Consider the following 25,774-nt stretch of genomic DNA (forward strand, 5'->3'; position numbering starts at 1 on the left):
GGTCACGTAATTAAGGAGGATTCTGTATTTCAGCTGCTCTGGAAAGCTCCACCATACTCGGGTAACATCTGCTCCCTCCAGCCACTGTTTTCACTGGTCGGACCTGAACAATGTGATCTGTAAGGTTTTCATCCTAACCTTTTCCTAATCAGTGACCAGTTTTCACTGCTAATTCACTTTTTTCCGCCCAGCCCTGTTGGAAGAGTTCAGCCCTCAGAATTGATTCCTTTCTTCATTAAATGACAGCCAAGCAGCAATGGGATGTCAAACGAGCCAACTGGGGCTTCAAACTCCAACCAATTTCACTCCAATCACTTTCTTAACGAGAAGCCGACTCTCGCTGTTAATTAAATCAGTTCTTTCATCCCGTGGCTTGTTGCTGCTCTCATTCCGCCACATCCGTTTGTTTTTCTGTTCTTTCTAAGAGCGCCAATGTCAAAGTGTTTGGGTGACCTGAGAGATCAACCATACCAAGACCATCACCTCTCTTTAATTTCAGATATTGAGTGACGGGTCCAGGGGAGCTGGTCACGCGGTGGCTTGTTTGGCTGCTAATTAAAGAAAAAGAAACAACTAAGGGGCCGGAGTCAAGTTAATTATAAGAAGTCATCAGCAGCAAAAACTGGTCACTAATTAAGAAGATGGCAAGAATGAAAACCTGCAGCAGCCACTGTGGCACTCGAGCCCTGGAGTTTGCCGCCCCTGATCTAGCTGACAAGGCTGTCGATCTCTGACTCTACTCAGTCATTAGTTTACCTACCTGATACGATCAAACATGTCACTTACCGTGGGCTCACTTTCACGAATATGCGTGTTACCCACACCGAGGGCGCCATGACATCTTCTGTGCTTTACGGTGGAGTTTCCTGCCGTTAACGTGGGAAATTGTGCAAGTTCTATCGAGTCCCAGCCTGAAAACCTCCCTGGTTGGCTTACCCAGGAATTCTTGAGCCGAGTTTGTTCACACATTTCCACATGCTGGGAATTTACAGGTATAGGTGTGTGAAAAAGTAAGTACACCCCTTTTTTCATTTCTCACAGATGTAGACGTGTAAGACTTGATCATCTTTAGAGCGGCGTTCCCAAACTTTTGCTTTGCTTGTGACCGACCCACCGAACCAAACGCGTTTGTCTTTAGGGTCCTGTGCGATAAGCAGAGCGTCAAAGCGTTTGATGAATCAAGCCCGAGTGTCAGAGCTTTTACTCCTTGGTGAGTCGAGGACCGTCGTCAGAGCGGTCCTTGCGGAGCTTTTAGTTCTATTATGGAAGGGGATGGTTTTCAATCTCGGGTACATATCTGATTTTTAATTCGATGTATTCGAGTTTTGGAATTTTTAAACCTTATGTTTAGAGAGATATATATAATGGGTTATAGGCATTATGAATAGGCATTTAATAAATAGATTTTAATCTGGAATATGTGTCCGTCAGGTGTAGAAAAGTGCATTAAGCACAAGTGTACCCGTGCGTCTTTACCCCTTGGGGTAAAAAATCTCTATTAACCCTCACCCTAACCCTAACCCTAACCTCCTGCAGCAAAGCAGCCCCACCACACGATGCTCCCACCGCCATGCATGACTGTTGTTCTTTGGCTTGCAAGCCTCGCCCTTTTTCTTTCAACCATAACGACGGTCATTATATGGCCAAACAGTTCGATCTTGGAGGACATTTCTCCGGAAGGTCAGATCTTTGTCCCCATGTGTCTCTGGCTTTTTTATAGTGGCTTTGGAGCAGTGGCTTCTTCCTCGCCGAGCAGTCTTTCAGCTTATGTCGATGTCGGACTCGTTTTACTGTGGATATCAAGACTTGTCTACCTGTGTCCTCCAGCATCTTCACAAGGTCCTTTTCTGTTCTTCTGGGATTGATTTGCACTTTTCGCGCCAAAGTCCGTTCTTCTCTAGGAGACAAAAAGTGTCTCGCTCCTGAACGGTACGACGGCCGTGTGGTGCCATGGCGTTTATGCTTGTGTCTTACAGATGAACGTGTTCCCAAGGATGAACCACATTTGTGAAGATCCACAGGTTTTTTGAGGTCCTGGCTGATTTCTTTTGATTTTTCCCATTATGTCAAGCAGAGAGGCAGCGAGTTTGCTGGTAGGCCTCAACATCCATCCACATGTTGACTCCAATTACGCTAATTGGTGATCAGAAGCTAATGGTCTAACTGCCAAAAGACTTGGCATCATTTTTTGGAATTTTCCAAGCTGTTTAAAGGCCCAGTTAACAAAATGTATGTAAACTTGTGACCCACTGGAATTGTGTTATGGTCACTAAAAAGCGAAATACGCCCGAGATCTGTGAACATTGTTGGAAAAAAATGACTTTTGCCTGCACAAAGTAGACGTCTTAAAACGATACGCCAACCTTACAGTTAGTATAACATCCGTGGAGAGGTTAGAAAGAATTCACCTCAAGTGTATGGAAGCTCCGGGCCTCAACTGTAAATGTGGCATGGCGTTTGCTACCATCGATATCATTTAAATGAAGATCACATCTTGATAGGTCTAAATACGCTACCAAAAAAATAAAACATTTCATGGGCTACACTTACCTTTTCACACGACTGTACATCCTTGGAAAAGCCCGTGTCACCAAAAGAGGTCAATGTCATAAGCTGTATTGATGCTAGAGGGGAAAGGGCCCAGCAAAACCCCAGGCATGTTGAAACCTGAGAATGACGTTTGGCCGTTGACACAACATAACCCGTGTCCAAAAGCATCAGGAAAGTAGAAAGGATTAAAATTTATAGACACTGTTTATTTAACAAATCTAATAAATACTTCTCGTGTCCTTCCCCCCCCCTCCATACCTCACAGCGTCCTCGAGTATTATCATTACAAAAGGAGGCCAAAGGAAAAACAAAAAACAAAAAACCGAATAAATACTTCCATTCACTGATTTCACGTTTCATGCTGCGCCGTTTGGTCTTCTGGTGGTGGACATCCTGCCCATGCCCTCCGCGTTACAAAGGCTGACTTCTGAATTCGAGGTATCGATTCTGTTTTAACACCACCGCCCCTTTTCAAAGGCTAAGCGCGTTATACTTGCTAGACAAACAGCAAATACACAAAATCAGAGATTGTGGAGATGCCCGTTCATTATGGGTAGGGCAGAGATGAGCGAAAAACCAACTCCTAGAAAAGAGGTGACGGTGATCCTAGCAACTGATTTGGGGTCCGCTTGAAGCGACGGTACGTTTAGAGAACCGAGTTTTATTGAAGGCAGGAGTGGGCCCACCAATCTGTACTGGTCAAAAAATGTGAATAAAATGGAAAACTTTTTTAGGAGACGGGAAACTGCTGCCACCGTGGTCAGCTCTATTTCTCTCCTTGTGGGCACCAAAAAATAATTTAAATTGGGTTTGGGGAAATCTTTGTTAAGCATTTGGTTGTTGTGTCTTGAGAAAGGGGTAGCGGTCTTATATGACATCAAAAATTAGAATTTTTATAAAGCCATAAGCTCGGGTGTGTGTGACATAGCAGTGCCACTCGGGAGGCTCACACACATTTGGGCTTCAGCACTGGCACGTCTTTTAACTGCCAGTCTACAAAAGTGTGGTTTCAAGTTCAATTGAAATGCAACACGCACCCCCTTCCCCTCACAAAATAGGCTGGCCTTTATAAGAAATGCAGTTCCCATCAGCAGCATAATTTTGTCCTCTCCCCTTATCGTTTGTTACAATTAAGTCATTAATTATGCATTTATAAAAATTAACAGAAGACTAAAAAAAATTCTGTGATGAGTGAAAATGGACTTACAGACGAGTCAGGGTCTCTGTCTCTGGGTATCCTGACATGAGAAAAACTCCTTCCGTGTCGGAATACAGGAGAGAAAAACCAAAAAAACCAAATTCACCAGTCGGACATCTGTAGGCAGCAAACACGGCTCTATCCGGGGAGGAGAGGGGAAAAGAAAAACCCAAAAAAGCTGTACAGGCACGTCTCTGGCATTTACAGATCCCAAACTTTGAGTGTCTTGTCTGGCTTTATGCTATCACATAAGGCAGCTCTCATAATACTCTCATGCTTACATATATACATACATTTCTTCTCTCCCCCCTTCCCAAAAAAAAAAATAGTGATTTCTGCTTAGTTAAATTTGTCCAGGTCATCTTCTCTGGGGCTGGCAGGATTTTTACCAAGTGATATTTTTCGGCGTAATTTGCAACAAGTAATTTAGACTCGGAGTAATTTCACCCAATTGCTGACCAAAGCAGAAGGTGATATTGCTTGTGTTCAGTGTCGAGACACGCACAAAGATCTCCATGTCAACATTAAAGAGGGGTAAATGGGAAAGTTAAAAGTCCAAACCGTGTATTAAAAGGAGCCAAAGTAATGCCATCTGTTGCTTGAAGAAGTGTAATGGCTGCTGCGCCACCCCCTCCAAAATACAGTTTTCCTCCCCTCCCTCTCTTGAGATCTTCACCATAGGTGGTCAGCCTGGCTGTCCGTGATTCACCCCATCTCCTCGGGTTCCTTGCAGAGTCCTGAAGTGTAAACAGATTCAAAGCCTGGAGCGGCGCGAGGCTCAGTTTGAGTAGAGGGAGAGCCCGGGGTGGATGGGAAGGGAGGGGAGAGGGGGTTGGCTGGCTGATTGGTTGGTTGGTTGGTTGGTTGGCAATGGTCACCGGCTCTCCAGCAGTACTCGGTTCACTCCAGTTTTATGTCAAAGCACCAGCTGCCACCCTCACAGTGGCAAGTGCTAGAAGTACTCAAGACAGCACTTTGAGCTTAGCATTGCCTAGCAAGAACTGTAGGAGTCTGTCCACCAGCAGAGCCAACATGAAGTCGACCACCAGCACCTGAGCAATCACCAGCTTGAACTGGGAAAAGAGAAAGAAGGACATGCATTAGGTTTAAACCTCACACACACACACACACACGTGGCACTTTCCCCAATTTGTACATGAACTTGATGTTAGCACGTTGTTTGATCTATGATATTGTGCCAGATGACTATGACAAAGTCTAACTCAAATGGTAATTAAAACAATACTACACGCCAAAACCAATCCAGACCTGCTGTAACTGGTCTACAGACAGGCTGCATTCCCCTCCACAACAATGTGGGTATAATAATCTGATCTCTCACTCTCCTGCTATATCACAATTCCGGGAACTTGTTGACTGCCCCTATATATATATATATATTGTGGTCCCCGGCTGGGACGCCCAGGAGGACGAGAGGAGGGCTTGTGCCTCCTCCAGACCGCGAGGGGGCGTCCGTCCTGGTTCTGTTGGGGACCACGGGTGGAGGGCTTGGAAGCCCAGCCCTGTAGGGGCCCGTGGCCACCGCCAGGCGGCGCCCCGATGCCGGTTTATGCCGTGTGGTCGCCGGCCGGGACGCCTCGGAGGACCAGAGGAGGGCGAGTGCCTCCTCCAGACCGAGTGGGGGCGTCCGTCCTGGTTATGCAGGGGGCCTTGGGTACAGGGCTTGGAAGCTGCCAGGCGGCGCCCCCAGTGCCTCATTATTCCAGGGGCCCGGCACTTCCGGGGAAGACGACTGGGGACACCCGGACGGCTTCCGGGTGCGCAGCTGGCACTTCCGCCACGGGGTGTGTCCGCGGGAGATTGCGGGAAGCAGCTGGAGCCCATCCGGGTTCCTATAAAAGGGGCCGCCTCCCTCCAGTCATTGACAAGAGTCGGGTGGAAGAGTGGCAACGTCTGGAGGAGGAAGGAGGCGGTGGGAAGAAAAGAGAAAGAGAAAGTAAAAGTGAGAGAAAAGAGAAGAAGAAAAGAGAAGGCATTGGAGTGGCCTGGACTGAGGGATATTGGGGTTGGTGAGCAGAGTTGTATAAAAGAATAATGGAAAATAAACCAGTGTTTGTGGGTGACATGAACGTGTCTGCCTGTCTGTGTCCGGGGCGAGGTTCACTATATATATATATATATATATATATATATATATATATATATATATATATATATATATATATATATATATATATAATACATACCAACACACACACACACTCACACATACATACAGTGGGTACAGAAAGTATTCAGACCCTCTTCAATTTTTCACTCTTTGTTATATTGCAGCCATTTGCTAAAATCATTTAAATTAATTTTTTCCCTCATTAATGTACACACAGCACCCCATATTGACAGACAAAAAAAAGAATTTTTGAAATTGTTGCAGATTTATTAAAAAAGAAAAACTGAAATATCACCTGGTCCTTTTCCTTGATTTCGGGATTTGGCCAGCCAGTTTGCTTAATGGCTTAGGGTGATTGGCCAAAGTCAGAAGGAAAAAAAGGCATGAGCAGTAATTTGTTGCGCACTTAGTAGTGTAATCGCATTGAGTGTAGCCTTGGCCGCCAGTTGGTGATTGGGAAGATGCGACGGTTCGTAGCGATTTTTCTTCTGTGCCTACGGATTCCAGTGTGAGCAGTTTCTCGTGCAGAATCGAAAACTCACTCCTGAATCTGCATCTGAAAGTTTTTAAGCATCTTTCCACCTTGAGCGGACAGTCGTACATCAGCGCATCCAACTTTGGCCAGGGAGTTCTCGCCACTTCGCAAAATGGCCGGGCAAAGTAGTATATACGCTGGTCATTTCTAGTAATTCAGACTTTGGCCTCACCTCTCGGCCAAAAAGCGAATTGGCTGGCCAATTCTCTGGAACTGGCTGAACTTCGGGTTTTGGCCGTAACATAAATATATATACACACACGTGTGTGTATGTATAATATATACAGTATATATATATATATATATATATATATATATATATATATATATATATACAGTATATATATATATATACAGTATATATATATATATACATATATATATATATATATATAATTTGTATTGTTGTCTGCATATTGGTTTCGCAAAATTCTACACCGGATGCCCTTCCTGATGTAACCCACCCCATTTATCCGGGCTTGGGACTAGCACAAAGAAACTCACTGGTTTGTGCATCCCCTGTATGGATGTGGTGGATGGATGTATATATATATATATTTCTTCTTCTTCTTTTATGTACAAGCGTATCACTCAGACATTGTTTTAAGTTCAAAATATGATGGTCTTATCTGTATATGCAAGATACTTTAAATATGAAGATGATGATGATGATGATGATGGAGTACTCAGGCTCACGTCTTAATGGGGATACAGTGCAACTTAGCCGTCCAGACAGACAGAGCTCCTTGTGATTAGTGTATCCAAAAATATATGAAAACATTCCACATCTCCATGATTGGGTCAGGCATAGAACACATGTCCTGTGACAATGGGCAGTACAGTGAATGTATGCACGACCTGTCTGAGGTCTGAGTGATTTCTCATCAATTTAAAGTATAAACCAGAAACTGAACGTTACCTCAGTAGGAATGTCTACAAGAGCAAACTGCTCATTGAATTCTGGGGATGATCCACTAAGTAGGCCAACTATTGCCAGACCGGAAACCACGATGCTCCAAAGGAGAGGTTTGTTCTCTCGCAGGCTCTCCATGAATGGGTGGCCCTAAAATAAAGGACATGAACAAAATCTAAAGACTAGAGCAACATCAAAGTGGTTTGTGTACACGAAAAAGTGCTGAAAAACTAATGAAAAGAGTTAACATGCTGAAAGTGGTTGTCCTAACTTTTCACTGAATGACACAAAGAAAATTAGCGAAGCACACAAATGTATCTGTAAACGTGCTTTACCTTGTAGTTGATGGCAAACGTGGCCATCTGCATGGCCATGGACATGATATAGACGGTGCTGTTTACAAGGCTGGGTTCAAACTCTTTGTAAAGGTCCACAAACTGTTCTTTCCTGTGGAGAAAAGGTACAGAGAAGTGGTGAAATGAGAAGGCCAGGCACAAGGAAGGTACACAAGAAGCACCAAGAGAAAAAATAAGATATATAAGTGACCACCAAGACTAAACCTGAGATAGTCAGAATCTGCTGTAAAAGGTGAATTCTGATAAAGTGGAGATCATCGGTTATCCTTAGCCAACAGAGTAAGAAAGAAAGTTAAATAAATCAACTCAGGGTTCACCGGTAACAAGAAAAGCAAGCCGAGGTGAAAGACGCCTTGAAAAGGAGGAACATTTCATAATGAATTACCTGGGAGGGCTGCGTGTCTGGGCTCCTCGATAAAGATATACCAGGCTGCAGAAGTGGACCAGGAACTGCAGGAGAACTGTCAGTACCGTGTACAAGTTAAAGATGTTCGGCAGGGGACGCTCTTTTGACAGTGTCCTCAAGGGCTACCACAGAAAAAAAAATACAGAAAAACATTGTGAAAATGTGAAAAGGTGTTGGCAATAAAATAAAAAAAAAGATAAAATGACAATTATTTAAAAAAATATGCAATATTTGTATGATGTCTTTGTGTGCATGTGAGTTTTATCCAGGTATTCCACTTTTCCTATACACCCCAAGGACATGTAAATGAAAATAGGAGATGTCTATAGGGACATTTCATGTGAATGTCCATCCACGCTTGCAGTGGCACAATATGGGGGATTAATTTAGCGAAGATATGAAGCAGTGCCGACCTCTCAGCTTTTTCTGTGTACCAAATAAATAATAATAATTAGCACAGCCAAAAATGTCAGTGGCAGTCACATTGTATGCATGGTTAGGTGATACCTGTTCAATAAGATTCAATTATGTTTTATCCCCCTAAAGTAAACGAAATCTAAAATTGCACTTTGTCAAGAGTGTGTAGTTAAATCAACAGCAATACTGAATTTCTCCCAAATCCCACAACTGAATATAGAGGTGAACAGAACAAATTGGGAAGGCAGGTTGACACAAATGGTAATGTGGAAGCAGAATTAGACCAACTGTCAGCTATTTTTTCTTTTTACTCTTCTGTTTCTTTATCTGGGTTTGTATTGCATTGTACAAAAAATGTGGGCTCAACAAACTCACCTTTGACCTGGAGATGAACAGGAAGCACCCAGCCAGCAGGAGGCCCTGCAGTGTAGCTTGGAAATCGCTGAACTTGACGCCCTCCAAATACAGGACGCTTTGGCTGTATGCCAGGATGAGTGCGTTTAGTGCCAATATCTTGAACATCTGCAAAGTGGTGACAAGGGTGCAACGACCCTGCTTGATCACATGGCAGACTGCAAAAAGACAAGTTAGAATTAAAGGCATGTGGACATCTGCAGCACACCATAAACATCTAAAGGGTGTAAATACTTCCTGGTTTTCAGGGAGATGTGGCGATACGTACCCTCAGTTGTTCTACTACTTTTCTATGTAAAGGAATTCATCACAATCCTGGGGCTGTTGCGGGACAATATGGCTAACTATTCCTTGCAGTAGAATGGAAACAGATCACTTCCCCAGCTGAACAGAGGTCAATTATGGCTGTGTCTTTGTATTGATCCTTTTTGCGGTTTACCTACATGTCATTTTGTTATTCAAATCTCTGACAGCTCTCCTTATGAGTTTGAATACCAGTTTGGCAGGAAGCTCTTCACTCTTTAATAATGTAAGGCTACAATAATCATCAACCTTCAGTATGCAGATGACTTGGTCCACTATGCTAAAGAACTCAACACTGGGAAAATCAAAATCTTCTACCAAATGTCCCTAACAATTGCCATCTCGGGGAACCTCTGGAAGCTGTTGACCACTTTCCATAGTTCTGCTGCCAGTGACCAGGGAAAATGTTCAGTACCATATTAGCTGTAGAAACACCTGCCAAGACATTCAAAAAGGAAACCAAGCTACAAGGCCACATGTAACACTACACTCCTGCTTGACAGCATTTCTTGAGTTATCAAACAATATCCTGGAAAAATTATGACTTCTTGCTTTCAGAAAATGGAGATCACAGTACCAACTAAGGCAAAGATGATCAGCACCTAAGCCATGAACCTGTGGAACCAACACTGCTGGATGGGCCAGTGAATGACCCGACTCCTGCCTCTTAAGGCAAATCCTCTACTACTAACAGAACAGATGCCAGGGTGGCCAGAGAAAGTGATTCAAATATACCCTCAAGGCCTAATCTACAATAGTCCAGGTGATCATTGGCAAGGAATGCTCTCTGTGATGCTACAGGACTTGTCAACCAACATTTCACTTTCAGAATGGCTCTAAAGAAAAGGCAGCTACAGAAGCAGAGGGAGAAGAAGCTAAAAATATGGACGATACTCCCAAAGGGAACCCTCCTGCCCCCATTGTACCAAAACTCCTTATATGTCTAAGATCACACAAATAACGTCGACTTCAAACTTCAAGTGACTGCAGAGGCAGAGAGAAGATTATATAAGGGCAGAAGTGAGAGGACACTCTTGACATGCCACCTCGAGGCCTGCTGTCACACAGTTTACACCAGGGGTCCTCAATCACAGTCCTGGAGGGCTGCAGAGGCTGCAGGTTTACGTTCTAACCCGTTTACTTAATTAAAAAGCAATTCTTGCCAATAATTTAATTTCATGGCTTGTTATTGCTTTAACTCTGCTATGTCAGCTCATTCTCATATCCTCGATTTTCTTCCCCTTTTTAAGGATATCATCCAAATGATTTGAAGCCTAAAATGGAGGAGTAATTCTCAGTCCTTCACTTTCCTTCTAAGTACAGTATTTAATTAAACCCAATACACTGTGTGCACAATTATTAGGCAAGTGAGTATTTTGACCATATCATCATTTTTAATGCGTATATTCCAACTCCAAGCTGTATTAACTTGAATGCTTATTGGATTTAAGCACGTCAGGTGATGTGTATTTGTGTAATGAGGGAGGGTGTGGCCTAAGGAGATCAACACCCCATATCAAGGTGTGCAGAATTATTAGGCAGCTAGTTTTCCTCGGGCAAAATGGGCCAAAAAAGAGATTTAACTGACTCTGAAAAGTCAAAAATTGTAAAAAGTCTTTCAGAGGGATGCAGCACTTTTGGAATTGCTAAGATATTGGTGTGTGATCACAGAACCATCAAACATTTTGTTGCAAATAGTCAACAGGGTCGCAAGAAACGTGTTGAGAACAAAAGATGCAAATTAGCTGCCAAAGATTTGAGAAGAATCAAACGTGAAGCTACCAGGAACCCATTATCCTCCAGTACTTTCATATTCCAGAGCTGCAACCTACCTGGAGTGCCCAGAAGTACAAGGTGTTCAGTGCTCAAAGACATGGCCAAGGTAAGGAGGGCTGAAACCCAACCACCACTGAACAAGAAACATAAGTTGAAACGTCAAAACTGGGCCAAGAAATATCAGAAGACAGATTTTTTCAAAGGTTTTATGGACCGATGAGATGAGAGTGACTCTTGATGGACCAGATGGATGGACCTGTGGATCAGTAATGGGCACAGAGCTCCACTCCAACGTGGAGGTGGGGTACTGGTATGAGCTGGTATTTTTAAAGATGAGCTAGTTGGACCTTTTGCATTGAAGATGAACTCAAAATCAACTCCCAAACCTACTGCCAGTTTTTGAAGACACTTTCTTCAAACAGTGATACAGGAAGAAGACCATGATTTTTATGCAGGCCAATGCTCCATCACTTGCATCGAAGTTCTCCACTGCGTGGCCAGCCAGTAAAGGCCTTAAAGATGAAGGAATAATGACATGGCCCCCCTTCCTCATCTGACCTAAACCCTATCGAGAACTTGTGGGCACTTCTTAAACGCTAGATTTACGGGGGAGAAAAACAATACACCTCTCTGAAGAGTGTCTGGGAGGCTGTAGTCACTGCTCCACAAAAAGCTGATCGTCAACAGATCAAGAAACTGACAGACTCCATGAATGGAAAGGCTTATGACTGTTATTGGAAAGAAGGGTGGCTATATTGGTCATTGATTGATTGATTGATTTTTTTTTAAATGTCAGAGATGTTTATTTGTAAATTTTGAGGTGTTTGTTTATTATTCTCACTATAACAGATGAAAATAAACAAGTGAGATGGGAAAATTTTCATTTTTCCTTTAGTTGCATAATAAATCTGCACACTAATAGTTGCCTAATAATTGTGCGCACATATGTATTCCCCTGATGATGTTCACACTCACATTTCCGTTGTGAAACATTCAGGTTTCAGGTTTATTAACATTTTGGATTGACTGATAGCACTGTGTTTGTTCCATATTAAAATTCATCCTCAAAAATACAACTTGCCTAATAATTGTGCACACAGTGTAGTGCAAAATAAATACACACAGGTGTAAATGGTAATAAGCTAAATGGTGATATGCTGGTCTCTTTTGTCATTTGCTTTTATTGCTAATTAGGAGCAACTAAAAACCAATAATTTTGCTTTAAGACATAAGAATGTTTAAGACTAAAATAAGCAATAAGGGTTCAAACTCTTAACAAGCGAGACCACTAAAGTGAAGCAGAAACGTGTTACTTGAGCAATAAGTGCTTCTTATTAAGCAGTTGAGTTGGAGCAAAAACCTGTAGGCACTGTAGCCCTCCAGGACCGTGATTGAGAACCCCTGGTTTAAACCATTACAACTGTTTCTGAATACTCTGCACAGTTGAATAGACTGTCAAAGCTTTGTATAAAAGTAACCATTTACTCAGTATTCCAAATTTGTGCTTAAATGCTGACTTTTGGTTAGGTTCAGTAGTAAACTAGAAGAACAAAAAAGATGAACCAAATGTTGGCCACTCAAATTCTCCATGGTATATTCAGCATGTTTAAACGATGTTTCCAGAATACCTCAAAATTGGCTGCCTGCTGCTCCCCTCCAAAAGTTTAAAACTCCACGTGTAACGGAAGAATGAACTTACTGCACTGGATGGAGGAGAGTTTGGAGGTGAAGGGTGCTGCTATCGACGCATCTCCCAGCTTGACAACTTGAACCTGATCATCCTCTAGGTCTTTAAACACTTGACTGATCCGTTCCTAGATGTTTAATAAAGAATACAAAAGTTAATGATTATTTGAAGAATTATCAAAAATGTAAAGAAAAAAAAAAAAATCAAGAAATCAGTTTACAGTCAGGGTAGCTGTTCCATCCATTTTCTGTAAACTTTCTCCCCCGGTTTAAAAGTCACGAGGAGCCAGAACTTATCTTCGAAGTAAAGAATACTATTGACTTACTGAGCCATCTTAGAATTGCAATGACACCTAACATGTACATGACTGGAAGAAAACTAAAGTATCCAGGAGAGAACATGCAAACTTCACACAGAAACTGACCAGGATGAAATGAAGCCCTGTGTCCTTGGAGCTCAATATATGAGGCAGTCTCGCTACCCATCACATTATATGAAGACTGACTAAGAAAACCATTCAGTCCACCCCGTCAAAAACAGACTGGTAGGGGTAAGTGTATGATTTGTCCATCCATCCATCCATTTTCAAGCCCACTAATTAGAAATGTCATGGGTTACCCATAATTAATTACATAATACAAATGACAAAATACCCTGTGTGAGATATAACGTGAGAACAGAAAGGAAGTAAGCGGAGTGTTTAAACTTGCAGCATATCATGACAATGCTTGGCCAAAATAAAAAGCCTTGTGTGCTATCACTTAAAGAATAAATTAAATACAACTTTTTTAAAATCACATAGTTCATTTTATACTACTTTGGTTATCTTCTCTGACCACTGAGCAGAATCAACCAAATCTTGGAACAGAAATCTTGAAATTCTTCCTTCCTTTGAGAGCTGTTGCTTAAGTAAACATTTTCATCCACACTCACGTTTCCCTGACCAGTCGCCAATACCAGTTTCCCGGTTTTCCTTGATGGGATCTGCCTAGCGAGCTAAGAGAATGTTCTACATGATCTGTGCCAAGTTCATCCTGACCACTCCAAATGGTCTCCTTGTGAAGTATGCCCCAGCCCCTGATAAGGCATTGAAGCTGAGCCTTGGCCATTGTCAAGGTATGTTTGCTTTGTATTTGAGGTCATTGTTGTAGCGACCCCGGTGCAGATTGCCAAATCTGTAACCCAGCAGGGACAGCAACAGCCCCATGGCCTCTGTTGTGTTTGCACATATTCTGTAAATCAAAACTAATGATTGAGGCATTTCTCGGGTTAACTTGTCCAACAATGAAAAATGGAAAATGAAAATGGATGCTCAAGTCAACAGCACAGTAAAGTCCTGCTTTTTCCATCTAAGGCGAATCGCCAAACTCAAGCCTATTCTGTCTAACCACCTCCTGGAATCAGTAATTCATGCATTCATTACGTCCCGGCTTGACTACTCTAATTCCTGCCTTTTTGGTATCAGTAAAGCCACACTTTCTAGACTCCAACTGGCTCAAAATGCGGCTGCAAGGCTTCTAACTGGAAGTAGCAGAATCCAACACATTTCACCGATTTTAAAAACCCTACACTGGCTGCCAGTTAGATTCAGAATCGATTTTAAGATTCTCCTCCTCACCTATAAGGCATTAAACGGTCTAGCCCCCACATATTTGAGTGTCTTGCTCCATTGTCACAATCCCCCTCGTGTTCTTAGATCCGCAGATCAGCGGCTCATAACCGTTCCCAAGGCACGCGTTTTAAAGCTCGTGGTGAAAGGGCTTTCTCCGTCTGTGCACCCAGGCTCTGGAACTCCCTGCCCTTAGTGGTTAGGCAAGCCGCTTTAGTCGCCACATTCAAATCTCGCCTAAAAAACGCACTTCTTCACATTGGCTTTTAATTCTTAACCTGTTTCATTTTCCACTTGCCTTTTGCTATTTTCTCTATTTTATTTCGTCCCCTGACCTGTTTTTAGTATCTCTGTTTTAATTCTCTCTTAATGTTTGTTTTTAATATTTTGCTTTTAGTCCTGCTTGTTGTAACTGTATAGCGCTTCGGTCAGTTGTAATGCTGTTTTTTTAAGCGCTCAACAAATAAATATGGTATGGTATGGTAACAATATAAAAAGAGCCTCAGAAGTTTAAGTGATATCTGTTAGGACTACTTCACAATACAATGCAATCTTTCACAATATTTCAATAACTTGTATTAGGGATTTATTTGGCTATAAAGGGTGGCAATCACAAGCAGTAAAAAGAGGAAAATATACAAGTTTAGATAACCCATCAATTTTGAAAGAGTAAATTAATGAGTGTGTGCTGGGGTGGCAGCATAAAGATGAAAGACGCCTCACGCCTGGACAAACTTGTTAAGAAGGCAGGCTCCATTGTAGGATTAAAGTTTGACAGTTTGACATCTGTGGCAGAGCGACGGGCATTAAGCAAACTCCTGTCAATCATGAAGAATCCACTGCATCCACTGAACAGTGTCATCTCCAGACAGAGGAGTAGCTTCAGTGACAGACTTTTGTCACCGTCCTGCTCCACTGCCAGACTGAGGAGACCCCACACTATGTGACTCTTCAATTCCACCCGGGGGAGTAAATGCGAACATTAATTTTATTTAAATTTTTTTCATTTTATTACTATTTAATTTAATATTGTTTCTTTGTATCAGTATACTGCTGCTGGATTATGTGAATTTCCCCTTGGGATTAATAAAGTATCTATCTATCTATCTATCTATCTAATGGAGATCACAGATAATATTTTTTTCTCTTTTAGGATAGATGATTTTGAAAATTTGTTAATGTTTTTCAAATAGAAATGTTTCCTTTTGTTGGCTAACTAAAATATTACAATATGCAAGCTTTCAAGGCTTTTTCAAGTCTATACATGCAAGTGTGTGTGTCTGTCTGGCCTGGAAGTGAGAGGTGGAGTCGGGGTAAGCAGGGCCAGCATATCGGCAAAACGAAACCTCCTAAGAGAGAGACGCCCAGAGTAGTTCCTTTCAATTACCTGACCTTTCTACACTTCAATTTTTTTTTTCTGACGATTTCAATAGTTTCTAGGACCCCAGGCTTTTTATAGCACGGGCTTACACAGCTAGTAATTAATAAATAATATTATTATTAATAATAATAATACTACATTTTATTTAATAAGCACCTTCCCTAACACTCAAGGTTACCTTACAATGAAATTAAACAACATTAATGAAATATAAAAACAAAGAGGACGATAAAATCAAATGGCAATAAGGTACAGAGGTAGTAGCAAACACACAAAGAGAACAGGCAGCAAGTGTTAAATTCATAATTGGTATGCCAGTTTGAAGAGATTTGAAGGCAGTTTTAAAAAGTGTTATTGAGTCTAGATGACGGATATGAGAGGAGGAGCACTATGAGGGACGTTTGAGCTCGCATTGAACCGAGTTTGATGTGTGGTACAGAAAGTAGAGCTGCAGATGAGGATCCAAGTGAGCGAGATGGAGTGCAAGTCTGGAGGAGATCAGTGAGGTTGTGAAGAGCTTTAAATGTTAAGAGCGGTATTTTGTATTGTATTTGGTAGTAAACAGGGAGCCATTAAAGTTGGGAGAGAATCAGTGTAATATGTTCAGTGGATTTAGAACGGGTTATTATTCTGGCAGCAATGGATACGTTTTTGTGGGATGCCAGATAGAAAAGCAATAATCAATATCCATCCATCCATTCATTCATGATCCACCCCGCTATACCCTAACTACAGGGTCACAGGGGTCTGCTGGAGCCAATCCTAGTCAACAGAAGGCGCAAGGCAGGAAACAAACCCTGGGCAGAGCGCCAGCCCACCGCAGAATAATCAATATGTAGGTAGGTAATTGATTACATCTTGCTTGAAGAAGGGGTCCGAGTTGCCTCGAAAGCATGCATATTGCAATCTTTTTAGTTAGCCAATAAAAGGTGTCATTTTTCTGGACTTCACACTACATCCATAATGGCTAACACGGCATAACACCCTAGTACTACAAATAAAAACGTTTGAAATTTTTAAAACTCCAGCACCACAATGAATTTGAGGTACTACAAATTAAAATGGAACTTTCCTTGAAGAACAAGTGTGCAAAACTTGCACACAACGGAATTAGTCAGCTGGGAGCGGAATTGTTACAGAAGCAGATGGACAGACAGATAATGTGCTTTTGCATTTTTATGCAAACAGTCATCAAGAAAGGTAATGAAATCACAGCCTTCCAGTGACTAACATTGATGGACTAAAAGCCAGAAGTCTACGTGACCATCATCATCAGGTCCTTCCATGAAAACCCTAAATACAAAGAGGACTGTTTGATTTATGTTAGGTAGATTGCCCAGAGGGGAGCGGGCGGTCTTGTGGTCTGGAACCCCTACAGAGTTTTTTTTTTGTTTTTTCTGTCCACCCTGGCCATCGGACCTTACTTATTCTATGTTAATTAATGTTTATTTTTTTTTGTGTCTTCTATTTTTCTATTCATTTTGTAAAGCACTTTGAGCTACATTTTTTTGTATGAATATGTGCTGTATAAATAAATGTTGATTGATTGACTATCTTTTATGTTTCTGCACCTTCGAGTCAAGGTAAGTAGGATCTCCGGCAGTGCGCATTTCTCACATAATGTGTAGGTACTGAGTAATTTGCTCAAGAGGAGCAGTTTCACTTCTTTCAGGAAGCTACAACCTGCCAATGATCTTACCCTTTGCATGGCAAGCTGTTCTTCCCGAAGAGACATCATTCTTTGTCTGGCAGCCCGTGAGCTTAGCTTCATGTTTCCACTAGAGCCAGGCAGCACGGATGGTTTGGCATCATTCAGTCCTTCCCGTACTTTCTTCCGTCTCTCAGGGATTCTTTCGGGTGCATTGGCCAAAAGCGCAACACCTAGTAAAAGAGAAAGGTGCATCTTGATAATGATACTAACATATGTGACAGTGCTTGGTGTAAGGTGGGAGACCTTACATAGGGCTCCAGTATATTACAGGGTCAATCCACATTTATCCCGGGCCAACTTTGACCAGTAAATTTACCCCATTGATGGACAAAAAGTGAACAATCTGCAGGAAAACACTACAAACATGGGGAGAACATGTAGACTCCACATATACAACAACATATGTGGGGATGTGAAACCAGCGGCAATGGATCTGTGAGGAAGCAACGTGCTTGAATCATTAACTTTCTTACCTCTTTTCTGCAATGTCCAAAACATGTCTTTTAACGAAAATATTTCTGAGTAAACCGCTTCTGGAAAGCACACACTCAAGACCATGGAAGGAATCAGCGCCTGCACACAGCATGTGAAGCGTCAAGGCAGCCAAGTGAATAAGAAGGAGTCCTGACCAATTCAGGTCAAATGCTCACTCACATGTGCATCTGCGCTCCTTCCTTGTCCATGAGAGCACATTGCGGAAGCAGTTTATTTACAAGTATCTCTCTATTAGTAATAGAGACGAGACTTTTTGGAAGAGAGATTTTTTCAAGTCCCACGAGACTTTTGTCATGATATTTGTTCAAATCACGCCCTCATCTCAAAAATTTTCAAACAAGACCAAGGTCCTCTCAACTCTCATTTGTGTGAATGCTTTTGTCAGGCACACTTCCTGCACTCGCAGCTCTTATACGTTTTCCTCACTTTAAGTTCCCAATTAAAGAAAACGTATTATTATGTCCAAATCTTATTGAAGAATTTCATCACAAAGGGTTATCAACATATAAAATGAGTACACGTGTAATCCTAGCACCGAGAAACGAGGAAGTCAAACGAATTAACGGCAAAAATGTCAATTGGTTACACATCAAATTGGTTAAATGCGTTCAAAAATGCCGAACGGTTACATGGCAAATTGGTTAAATGCGTATCAATAGACTGTGCTGAAACAGTTGGTGGTGATCGTGCGGAAAATGAAAACAACAACTTACAATATCACGAAGAATATCTACAACCTTTAACAACGTCCGGGTCTTACAACGCACAAATTACTGTAGAAAGAAGGGCGATTCCAAGAAAGGTAATGGAGTACATCTTCAGGGGATAACATTAGACAACAAAGGAGATCTTGATATGCCATTCATATTAAAACATTAACAGTTTCCCGTTAAAATAACTTTTGCAAAGACAAACAACAAATCTCAGAGCCAAACATTCGAAAAAGTCATTTTATTTAATAGAGAGAAAGAAACGAAATTCAATCACGGGTAGTTATAAGTTGCATTGATGCATATGTAACAATTCCCATGAAAATAAAAATCTGTTTAAATTGTACATCCGCATCCCCATACGCGAGCAGCAGAACCGCAAAGAGGCTAATGTGTAGTGCGGGCCGGGGGGTTGGCGAGCAAAGCCCTCTAGTTTTAGTGAAAATACACATTTTGGACATTGTAAGCGACTTAGTAACTTTGCATATAGATTATGAGACGCAAGTAACATAAGATTTTTTCAAGGAGGTTTTGATGTTGTTTGGTGTTGTACTGTGGTGGACCCCTAATGGGACTGTTGAATCATAAACTTTCTTAACTCCTTTCTGCATGAAAACATGAGATAACATTTTTTTCTCGCCCGTCACTATAAGCAAATGAGTAAATAACATTTAAGCAAAGTATCTTTTCTGGGCAGAGAATGAGGCTGAACTTGCTGTACCTGCAAAAATCTGCACAAGACTCCTAACCAAGGGACTAGCATTTATCATTAAAGTGGGACCACACCTATCTGTGAGCTCCTCAGGCGGACAATATGGTCACTGAGCTATATCGCAAACAAGTTAGAAAGAAGGCTGACTTGACTTTGTCAGACAGTAGCCATGCTCTCTCCCCCACGAAGTTTTATTTGTTGCCATCAGGCTGCAGAGCTAGGTCCCCAAGGATAAGGATGAACAGATTTAAGAACTTTTTTGTCCCCAGAGCTATAAGCCTATTGAATTGTAGGAGGTGTACAGATCCTGCTGAATTCTGTAGTACTAGGGTGTTTATCGTGTTAGCCATTATAGCTGTAGAGAGAACTTAAGGAAAATGACTCCCTTTATTAGCTAACTAGAGAGGGAGAGAGGGGTTAGGAGCACGCACTGATACATGCATTGCTGCACCCACTACACGACAAACCAACTCAGGATCCAGATTAGGACCCGAGTACAGCCATGCAACGGGCGATTCCTCAGCACCACACTAGTTCAGATGGAGTAGAACAGTGTGAGTTTTATAGAAAGATTAAATCTATATATATAACTCACTAAGGCAAGACAACCATGGAAAGCACGCCGGAAGGGGCGTGGATTCACTAAGCCGCCGACAAGTGAGACATCTATGGCGCAAGCAGGAAGGAGCCACGCTCACCAACTCCAAGACCATTGGATACGACGACAACTCACAGAGCCACGGCCACCAACTTGGACGCTACGACACAGAAAAACCGGCGTCATTTATATTTGTCTGTCGCAGAGGCCACATGCAGCTCCGACCCACGTTGACTGTTCATAGAGGCATGTTTCTCGCAGAGGTGAATCGCCATATGCAGCGTGTAAAACTGTTTGCGAGGGGTATCCCATGGGATCCTTAAAACAATCCTTTACAACTGAGGTTAAAATACAATGAAGTGAGCGGTCTTTAAAAAACGAGTTTTCAGTTACGACGCACGACCGCATGCACCATGGCAAACTGTTTTACACGCTACATACAGCAATTCGCATCAGCGACAAACATGCGTCTTCTTAGATGCTCCTGCACTTTGTACACACCGCCCTCCCACCTTGCTACTACCGTGGTCGGGTGTCATGGTGGATTATATATAGAAAGGCAGCCAAAACCGCACAGAGAAATGAAAAATCTATGTGAGTCACAGGTGCATCTGGACTGTACAAAGACTCGAGTGACGAGTTGGAGGTGGGCACATGAGCAGGCAGTGTATACTGAACGAGAAACCAGCAGACTAGCATGACGGAGGGAGCGGAGTGGATGTCCTTCTCCTCTCCTCCCGTTCCACCCTCCGCGCCTGAGCGCCGCATGGACGATTGTGTGTTGGTTCGTTCCGTGCATTGTTACAATGCTGCTTTTCTTGCTGATTTATTACATTACCGATTTTTCAAATGTTAATTTTCTTCCTGTGCTTAAAAATTATTAAAAAAATGCCCTGATTATGCGGCGTATGGTATGCCGCGGGTTGGCTAGTGTGCAATATTCCATTAGATCTTGCCTGAAGAAGGGGCCTGAGTTGCCTCGAAAGCTTGCATATTGTAATCTTTCTAGTTAGCCAATAAAAGGTGTCATTTTGCTTAACTTCTATTGTATACTGTTAAATGTAATTATCTCTATTTGCAAAAATCCTACAGGTGTGCATACTGATTAACAATTACTGCCATTTATTGCATCTTGGCTTTTTTTCTTGAATTACTATAACAAGTGTTGTATTTTCTTTTTGTACTTTCCTGCTCCTGTCCTATTTCCTTCTGGGATAATAAAGCCTACCTACCCTGTGCTATAACATAACATCCTTGTAACTTACTTAAAGGACAGCACTCACTCAGACGTAAACTAAAAACAAATAACAAGAAAAGCAGTTTTAGGCCATTTAAAATGCTTTAAAATGAACGCAGCACTTTCTCATCATGTCTGCATGGATTATTTTCAGTGGACCCTGCACCGGAATGGCACCACCAGATGAAGCTCTCACAACCCCAAAGTGGATTAAGTCAACATGGAAACGTTATGCTAGTAAATCAAATACGACATTTAAGCATAAAAATGGCTCTTCTACAATTAATTCTGATCATTTTTTCCTACTTTATTTTTAGCTTTGTATTCTTGCTTTTTGAACAACTCTCATATTAGAAGTTAATTGAGTAGTGTGGAAAATGTCGATTTTTTTTTTTTTTTAAATCAATGCCTTCAACGATTTTACAAACTACCTGTCCACGTCTCGGCTTCAGCGCTGATCTTCATTAAAACCCTCATAAAAAATGTAGTGAGTCAATAACATGCCCCTTAGGAAATAAGGCTGTTGGTTTGAAAAAATAAATAAAAACACAATTTAGACTAATTGAATTTGCCCACTGGCTTTAGAAGACTTTTTTTTTTTTTTTGGTATTAACACAGTTACTTTAATGTCTCCTCCGATTTATACACATGCAATTGTGATGGACTGGCTCTCTGCCCTTGTGTCCAATACAGCCAAGATGGGATCTGGGCTCTTCATCTCTGAACTGGATTAAGATGGCTTTAGAAAATTATAAGACTTGCATCTTGTTCAGGGTTTGTGCCTGCCTGATCCCACTGGGATGGGCTGCATCTGCCGAGAGTCTTAATTGAATTAGGCAGATGTAATGTAAGAAGATTGGTGCCCTGGTTCAGGGTTGGTCCCTGCACTGTGTCTGAAGATGGTGCAGTTTGTGAGAGTTAAGGTCTGCATTTCTGATAAGGATATAAGCAGCTCTGGGCTTTTCACTCCTCAAGACTATAAATATAATACCAGATTATGTCACTTGCAGAAATTCTTAGATGATTCTGCACTTATGATGTGAATTAATAAGGAGGATGAGACAGAGGAGAGGAGTTGGGTCTACTCCTTAACATAAGCAAAACCAAGGAACTGGTTATTGACTTTCGCCACACTGAAGAACCTCAACGTCCAATCACTATTCACGGTGTGGATGTAGAGGAGGTCCACATCAATGACAGGTTGGACTGGTCTCAGAACACAGTGGGACTACAGATGAATGGGCAAAGCTGGCTCTTTTTCCTTAGGAAACTGTGTTCCTTCAATGTGGGAAGTGACATCCTTCACATTTTCTATAACCCTGTGATGGCCAGGGTCAATTTTTTGCACTGTGGTGTGCTGGGCTGGCAACATCACTTAAAGAGAGGCTCACCAAATCAACAAGCTAATTACAAAAGGAAAGATCAGTTATTGGAGGCACTCTGGACACCCTGAAGGTCAGAGCAAAGGAGAGAATGCAAACAGAACTGAGTGCCATTTTGAAAAATGCTGAACATCCTCTCTCGGACACACCGACACTGAGGACTTCCAGCCAACAAATCATTCATCAGAAGTAGGTCAAGCAATGCTATGGGGGCTCCTTCATACTAACAGCAATACGCCCACATAGTGCCTCACTGGGACTGGGACTGTGACAGCCAAGTCAGAAGTTTTCTTTCTTTTTAATTTTCTTGGTGTTTAGTCATTCTGGTGTGTATCCAAACCATAGTGTGGGTGTATTTATTTATCCATCCATCCAACTATTTATTTATTTATAGAACTTCTAAAAAAAAAAAAAAAAAATCCAAATTTGCCCCTGAAGACTAATAAAGTTTTATCTAGGAGAGTCGGTCATGCATAACCATGAATTATAACAAGCAGGGTTTAGAACGTTAACAGACTTTCATCCCACCCTGTGTTTATTCTCTTTCTGGCACCAAATGTTGCAGAAATAGACTCGGGGTTTGGGGGGGTCTTCCCCGTGACCCTAATCTGGATTCAGTGGGTTTAAGGATGTTATATTAGGTTATATATACTCCACATATATTTCTTCATTTCATCTACTGTATTTTTATTGCTTTATACGTTGATCAAATTGTGTTCGCTCTCAAAGATTGTACTGAGTCATAAGAAGTTCCATCTCACGCAGACACAGAATACTCAGCTTTTGCTATTTACTTCAGCTGCACTGATGGCCATGATTGCTAGCACTGAGGACTTTCAGCCAACAAATTATTGAGGCTCCTTTTCACCAATGGCAATATGCCGGAATAATGTCTCACTGGGACTGCTTTCTTGTCGTGAGCTTAGTCAGACATGTGCATACATTCCCAAACCTGGCCACTGCAGGTTACAGCCAACTTTGGCAGTACTTGGTGAAAGTTGGGAGACCATACCTAGGGCTCCAGTCCATTACAGGGCCCATCCACATTCATCCTGTTCCAACTTTAAATAACCAATTATTCAATTAACCCCAGCATTGCAGGGAAACTGGACTATCAGAAGACAAAATGCCACAAACTTGAAGAGAACATGCAGGTTCCATACAGACAACACCACATGTGGGATACGAACCCATGGGAAACCGCGCTAACCATTGTGCCACCCTTGCTGCCCTCCAAATAATCAATCCACCATTGTACTGATAGTAACCCTCCCGCCCTGATGCCAGAACCAGTTGGAGACAGCTAAGTGTTGTTACATTGTTGTGGGTTAGAGTTGCTACCCCAACTGCTCTAAGGACCCATGTCTTTTTTATTGAATGTATTAAAACCAAGTAACATTCCATACAAACAAGTCAAATTTGACAAAAGTAAATGCAATTCAACTCCCACCCATGAGAAAGAGAGAGGAAGGCCAACAGCCAAAGTAAAACATTTGAGACTAGTAAAGATGAAAAGCAGTCCTTCTCCCCAAAAAAATGCTTATTCTATAAAGTTATTGATTAGATCCTGCTAGGTTTTAAAAAAGTTTTCAACAGTTCCTCTAAGTAAGAATTTGATTTTTTCCCCAATTTCAAACAGTATATAACATCAGTTACCCACTGACTTAAAAGAGGTTGGTTAGGATTCTTCCAGTTGAGCAAGATAACCCTATGTACTAATAGTAAAGTGAAGGCAATTACAGTTTGTTTGTCCTTCTCCACTTTTAAGTTCATCTGGGGGGTCCACCACACACAGCTGTTAATGGATTAGGAGGGATTATAACACCAAGGCTGTCTGAAAAGCATTTAAAGATTTTTGGTCCAGAATGATGTTCATTTGGTGCACACCTAAAACATGTGGCCCAATGAGGCTGGAGCTCGATTGCAACGTTTGCAGGTTGGATCTTGCCCTGGAAACATTTTGGACAATTTTAAACAAAATAGATGTGCTTCATAAAAGATTTTACGTTGAATAATTGTATGCTTTGCACATACCAATGTCTGACATCAATCCTGATCACTGTTTTACATGTCACATTGCCAAATCTGGTCTACAAAGGAATCTACATTGATTGCAATTCATAACATTCCTGGCATGTTCTGATAATAAAATGTCCGATTTTTGTTTTTCGCTTTTTTGTCAATTCTTAATTGTGTGTTTGAGGGTGTTGCAGTTTGTCTGTCATATATCAGCTTCTGTAAAAAGCTAAATTTCCCTCCTTGAGACAAAGTATTGGCCATCTATTTATATAGACATGACCACACCAGATTCTTCTAGAAGGATCAGCTGGTGAACTACAGTGATGTCATTTCAAGAATAAATGCAACAGAGGTGTCTTAACAGTAAGGTTTTGTACCAAGTAGTAATTCAACAACAAGGTGACCTACCTACGTCTGCGTGTTTCAAAGCCCCCACATCGTTGGTGCCGTCTCCACACATGAGTGTGACAAATCCCATTCCCTTTAGGCTTGTTATTACAAACTCCTGCAAAATGAGAGAACATGGCCAGCCGTTCAACTTAAGTTAATTTTAAAAGGTAATGCAGGAACTGTCAATATACATCATTTATCAGCATCTGACCTTCTGCTTAGGGGCAACCCTGGCAAACACCTGGATGTGTGGGATAAGTTGCGCCAGTAAGCCAGAGTCCTGTGCTTTCAGGCAGGACAGTCCTTCACCGGTGACACACAGATCATACTGCCTGACCAGGTCCTTCAGAGATGGTGGGATGAGAGGTAGCTGGACCGTGCAGTCAATAGACTGCCATTCCCACTGTGAGCCTAGACATAAAAGGTCAGAGGATAGTTATAAAGTGGTCTGACAGTTGGCAGGATGCTTGCTGTTTTTCTCTTTTTTAAAAGAAATGCAAATTAACATTTAGTCCTTAGGTTTGAAGAACATCAAAATTGTTGGGAGGTTTTTGGTGGGCGGTGAAACTATTGTTTGCAAAGATTTTCCCAATAGTTATGTTGGCTCGAACGTTCTAATACATCTGCTTTAACAACTGAATCTTGCCTCACATTTGCTGGAGATGTCCATTACTACTCATTTAGCAAGATTAAACATAGCACAGTTGACCCAATCTGCTGTCTGAAAATGAACTGCCCTACAAGACTTGTATGGTAACTGAAATTGACTAAACAGGCTAAAAGGCTAACAGGGAGTTGTGTATCTGTTCCTCCTCCTCACAGCATGATCTAAAACAAGTGACAG

At 41.7% G+C, this 25,774-nt stretch overlaps 1 protein-coding gene across 1 annotated transcript in view; it reads right to left on the reverse strand.

Moving 5' to 3' along the window:
- Positions 1-2,735: 2,735 nt before the first annotated feature.
- atp13a1 (ATPase 13A1) overlaps positions 2,736-25,774 on the reverse strand; it is a 71,344-nt gene continuing 48,305 nt past the window's right edge. The window contains exons 18-26 of the mRNA XM_039770412.1: positions 25,142-25,341; positions 24,949-25,045; positions 17,376-17,557; positions 12,699-12,813; positions 8,882-9,078; positions 8,069-8,211; positions 7,663-7,774; positions 7,334-7,477; positions 2,736-4,821 (exon numbers count right to left, since the gene is read on the reverse strand). Coding sequence (XP_039626346.1) covers positions 4,711-4,821; positions 7,334-7,477; positions 7,663-7,774; positions 8,069-8,211; positions 8,882-9,078; positions 12,699-12,813; positions 17,376-17,557; positions 24,949-25,045; positions 25,142-25,341 — 1,301 coding nt within the window. The 3' untranslated portion in view covers positions 2,736-4,710. The remainder of the gene's footprint in view (positions 4,822-7,333; positions 7,478-7,662; positions 7,775-8,068; positions 8,212-8,881; positions 9,079-12,698; positions 12,814-17,375; positions 17,558-24,948; positions 25,046-25,141; positions 25,342-25,774) is intronic.

The sequence above is a fragment of the Polypterus senegalus genome, chromosome 12 (genome assembly GCF_016835505.1).
Source record: "Polypterus senegalus isolate Bchr_013 chromosome 12, ASM1683550v1, whole genome shotgun sequence".
Taxonomy (NCBI): Eukaryota; Metazoa; Chordata; class Cladistia; order Polypteriformes; family Polypteridae; genus Polypterus; species Polypterus senegalus.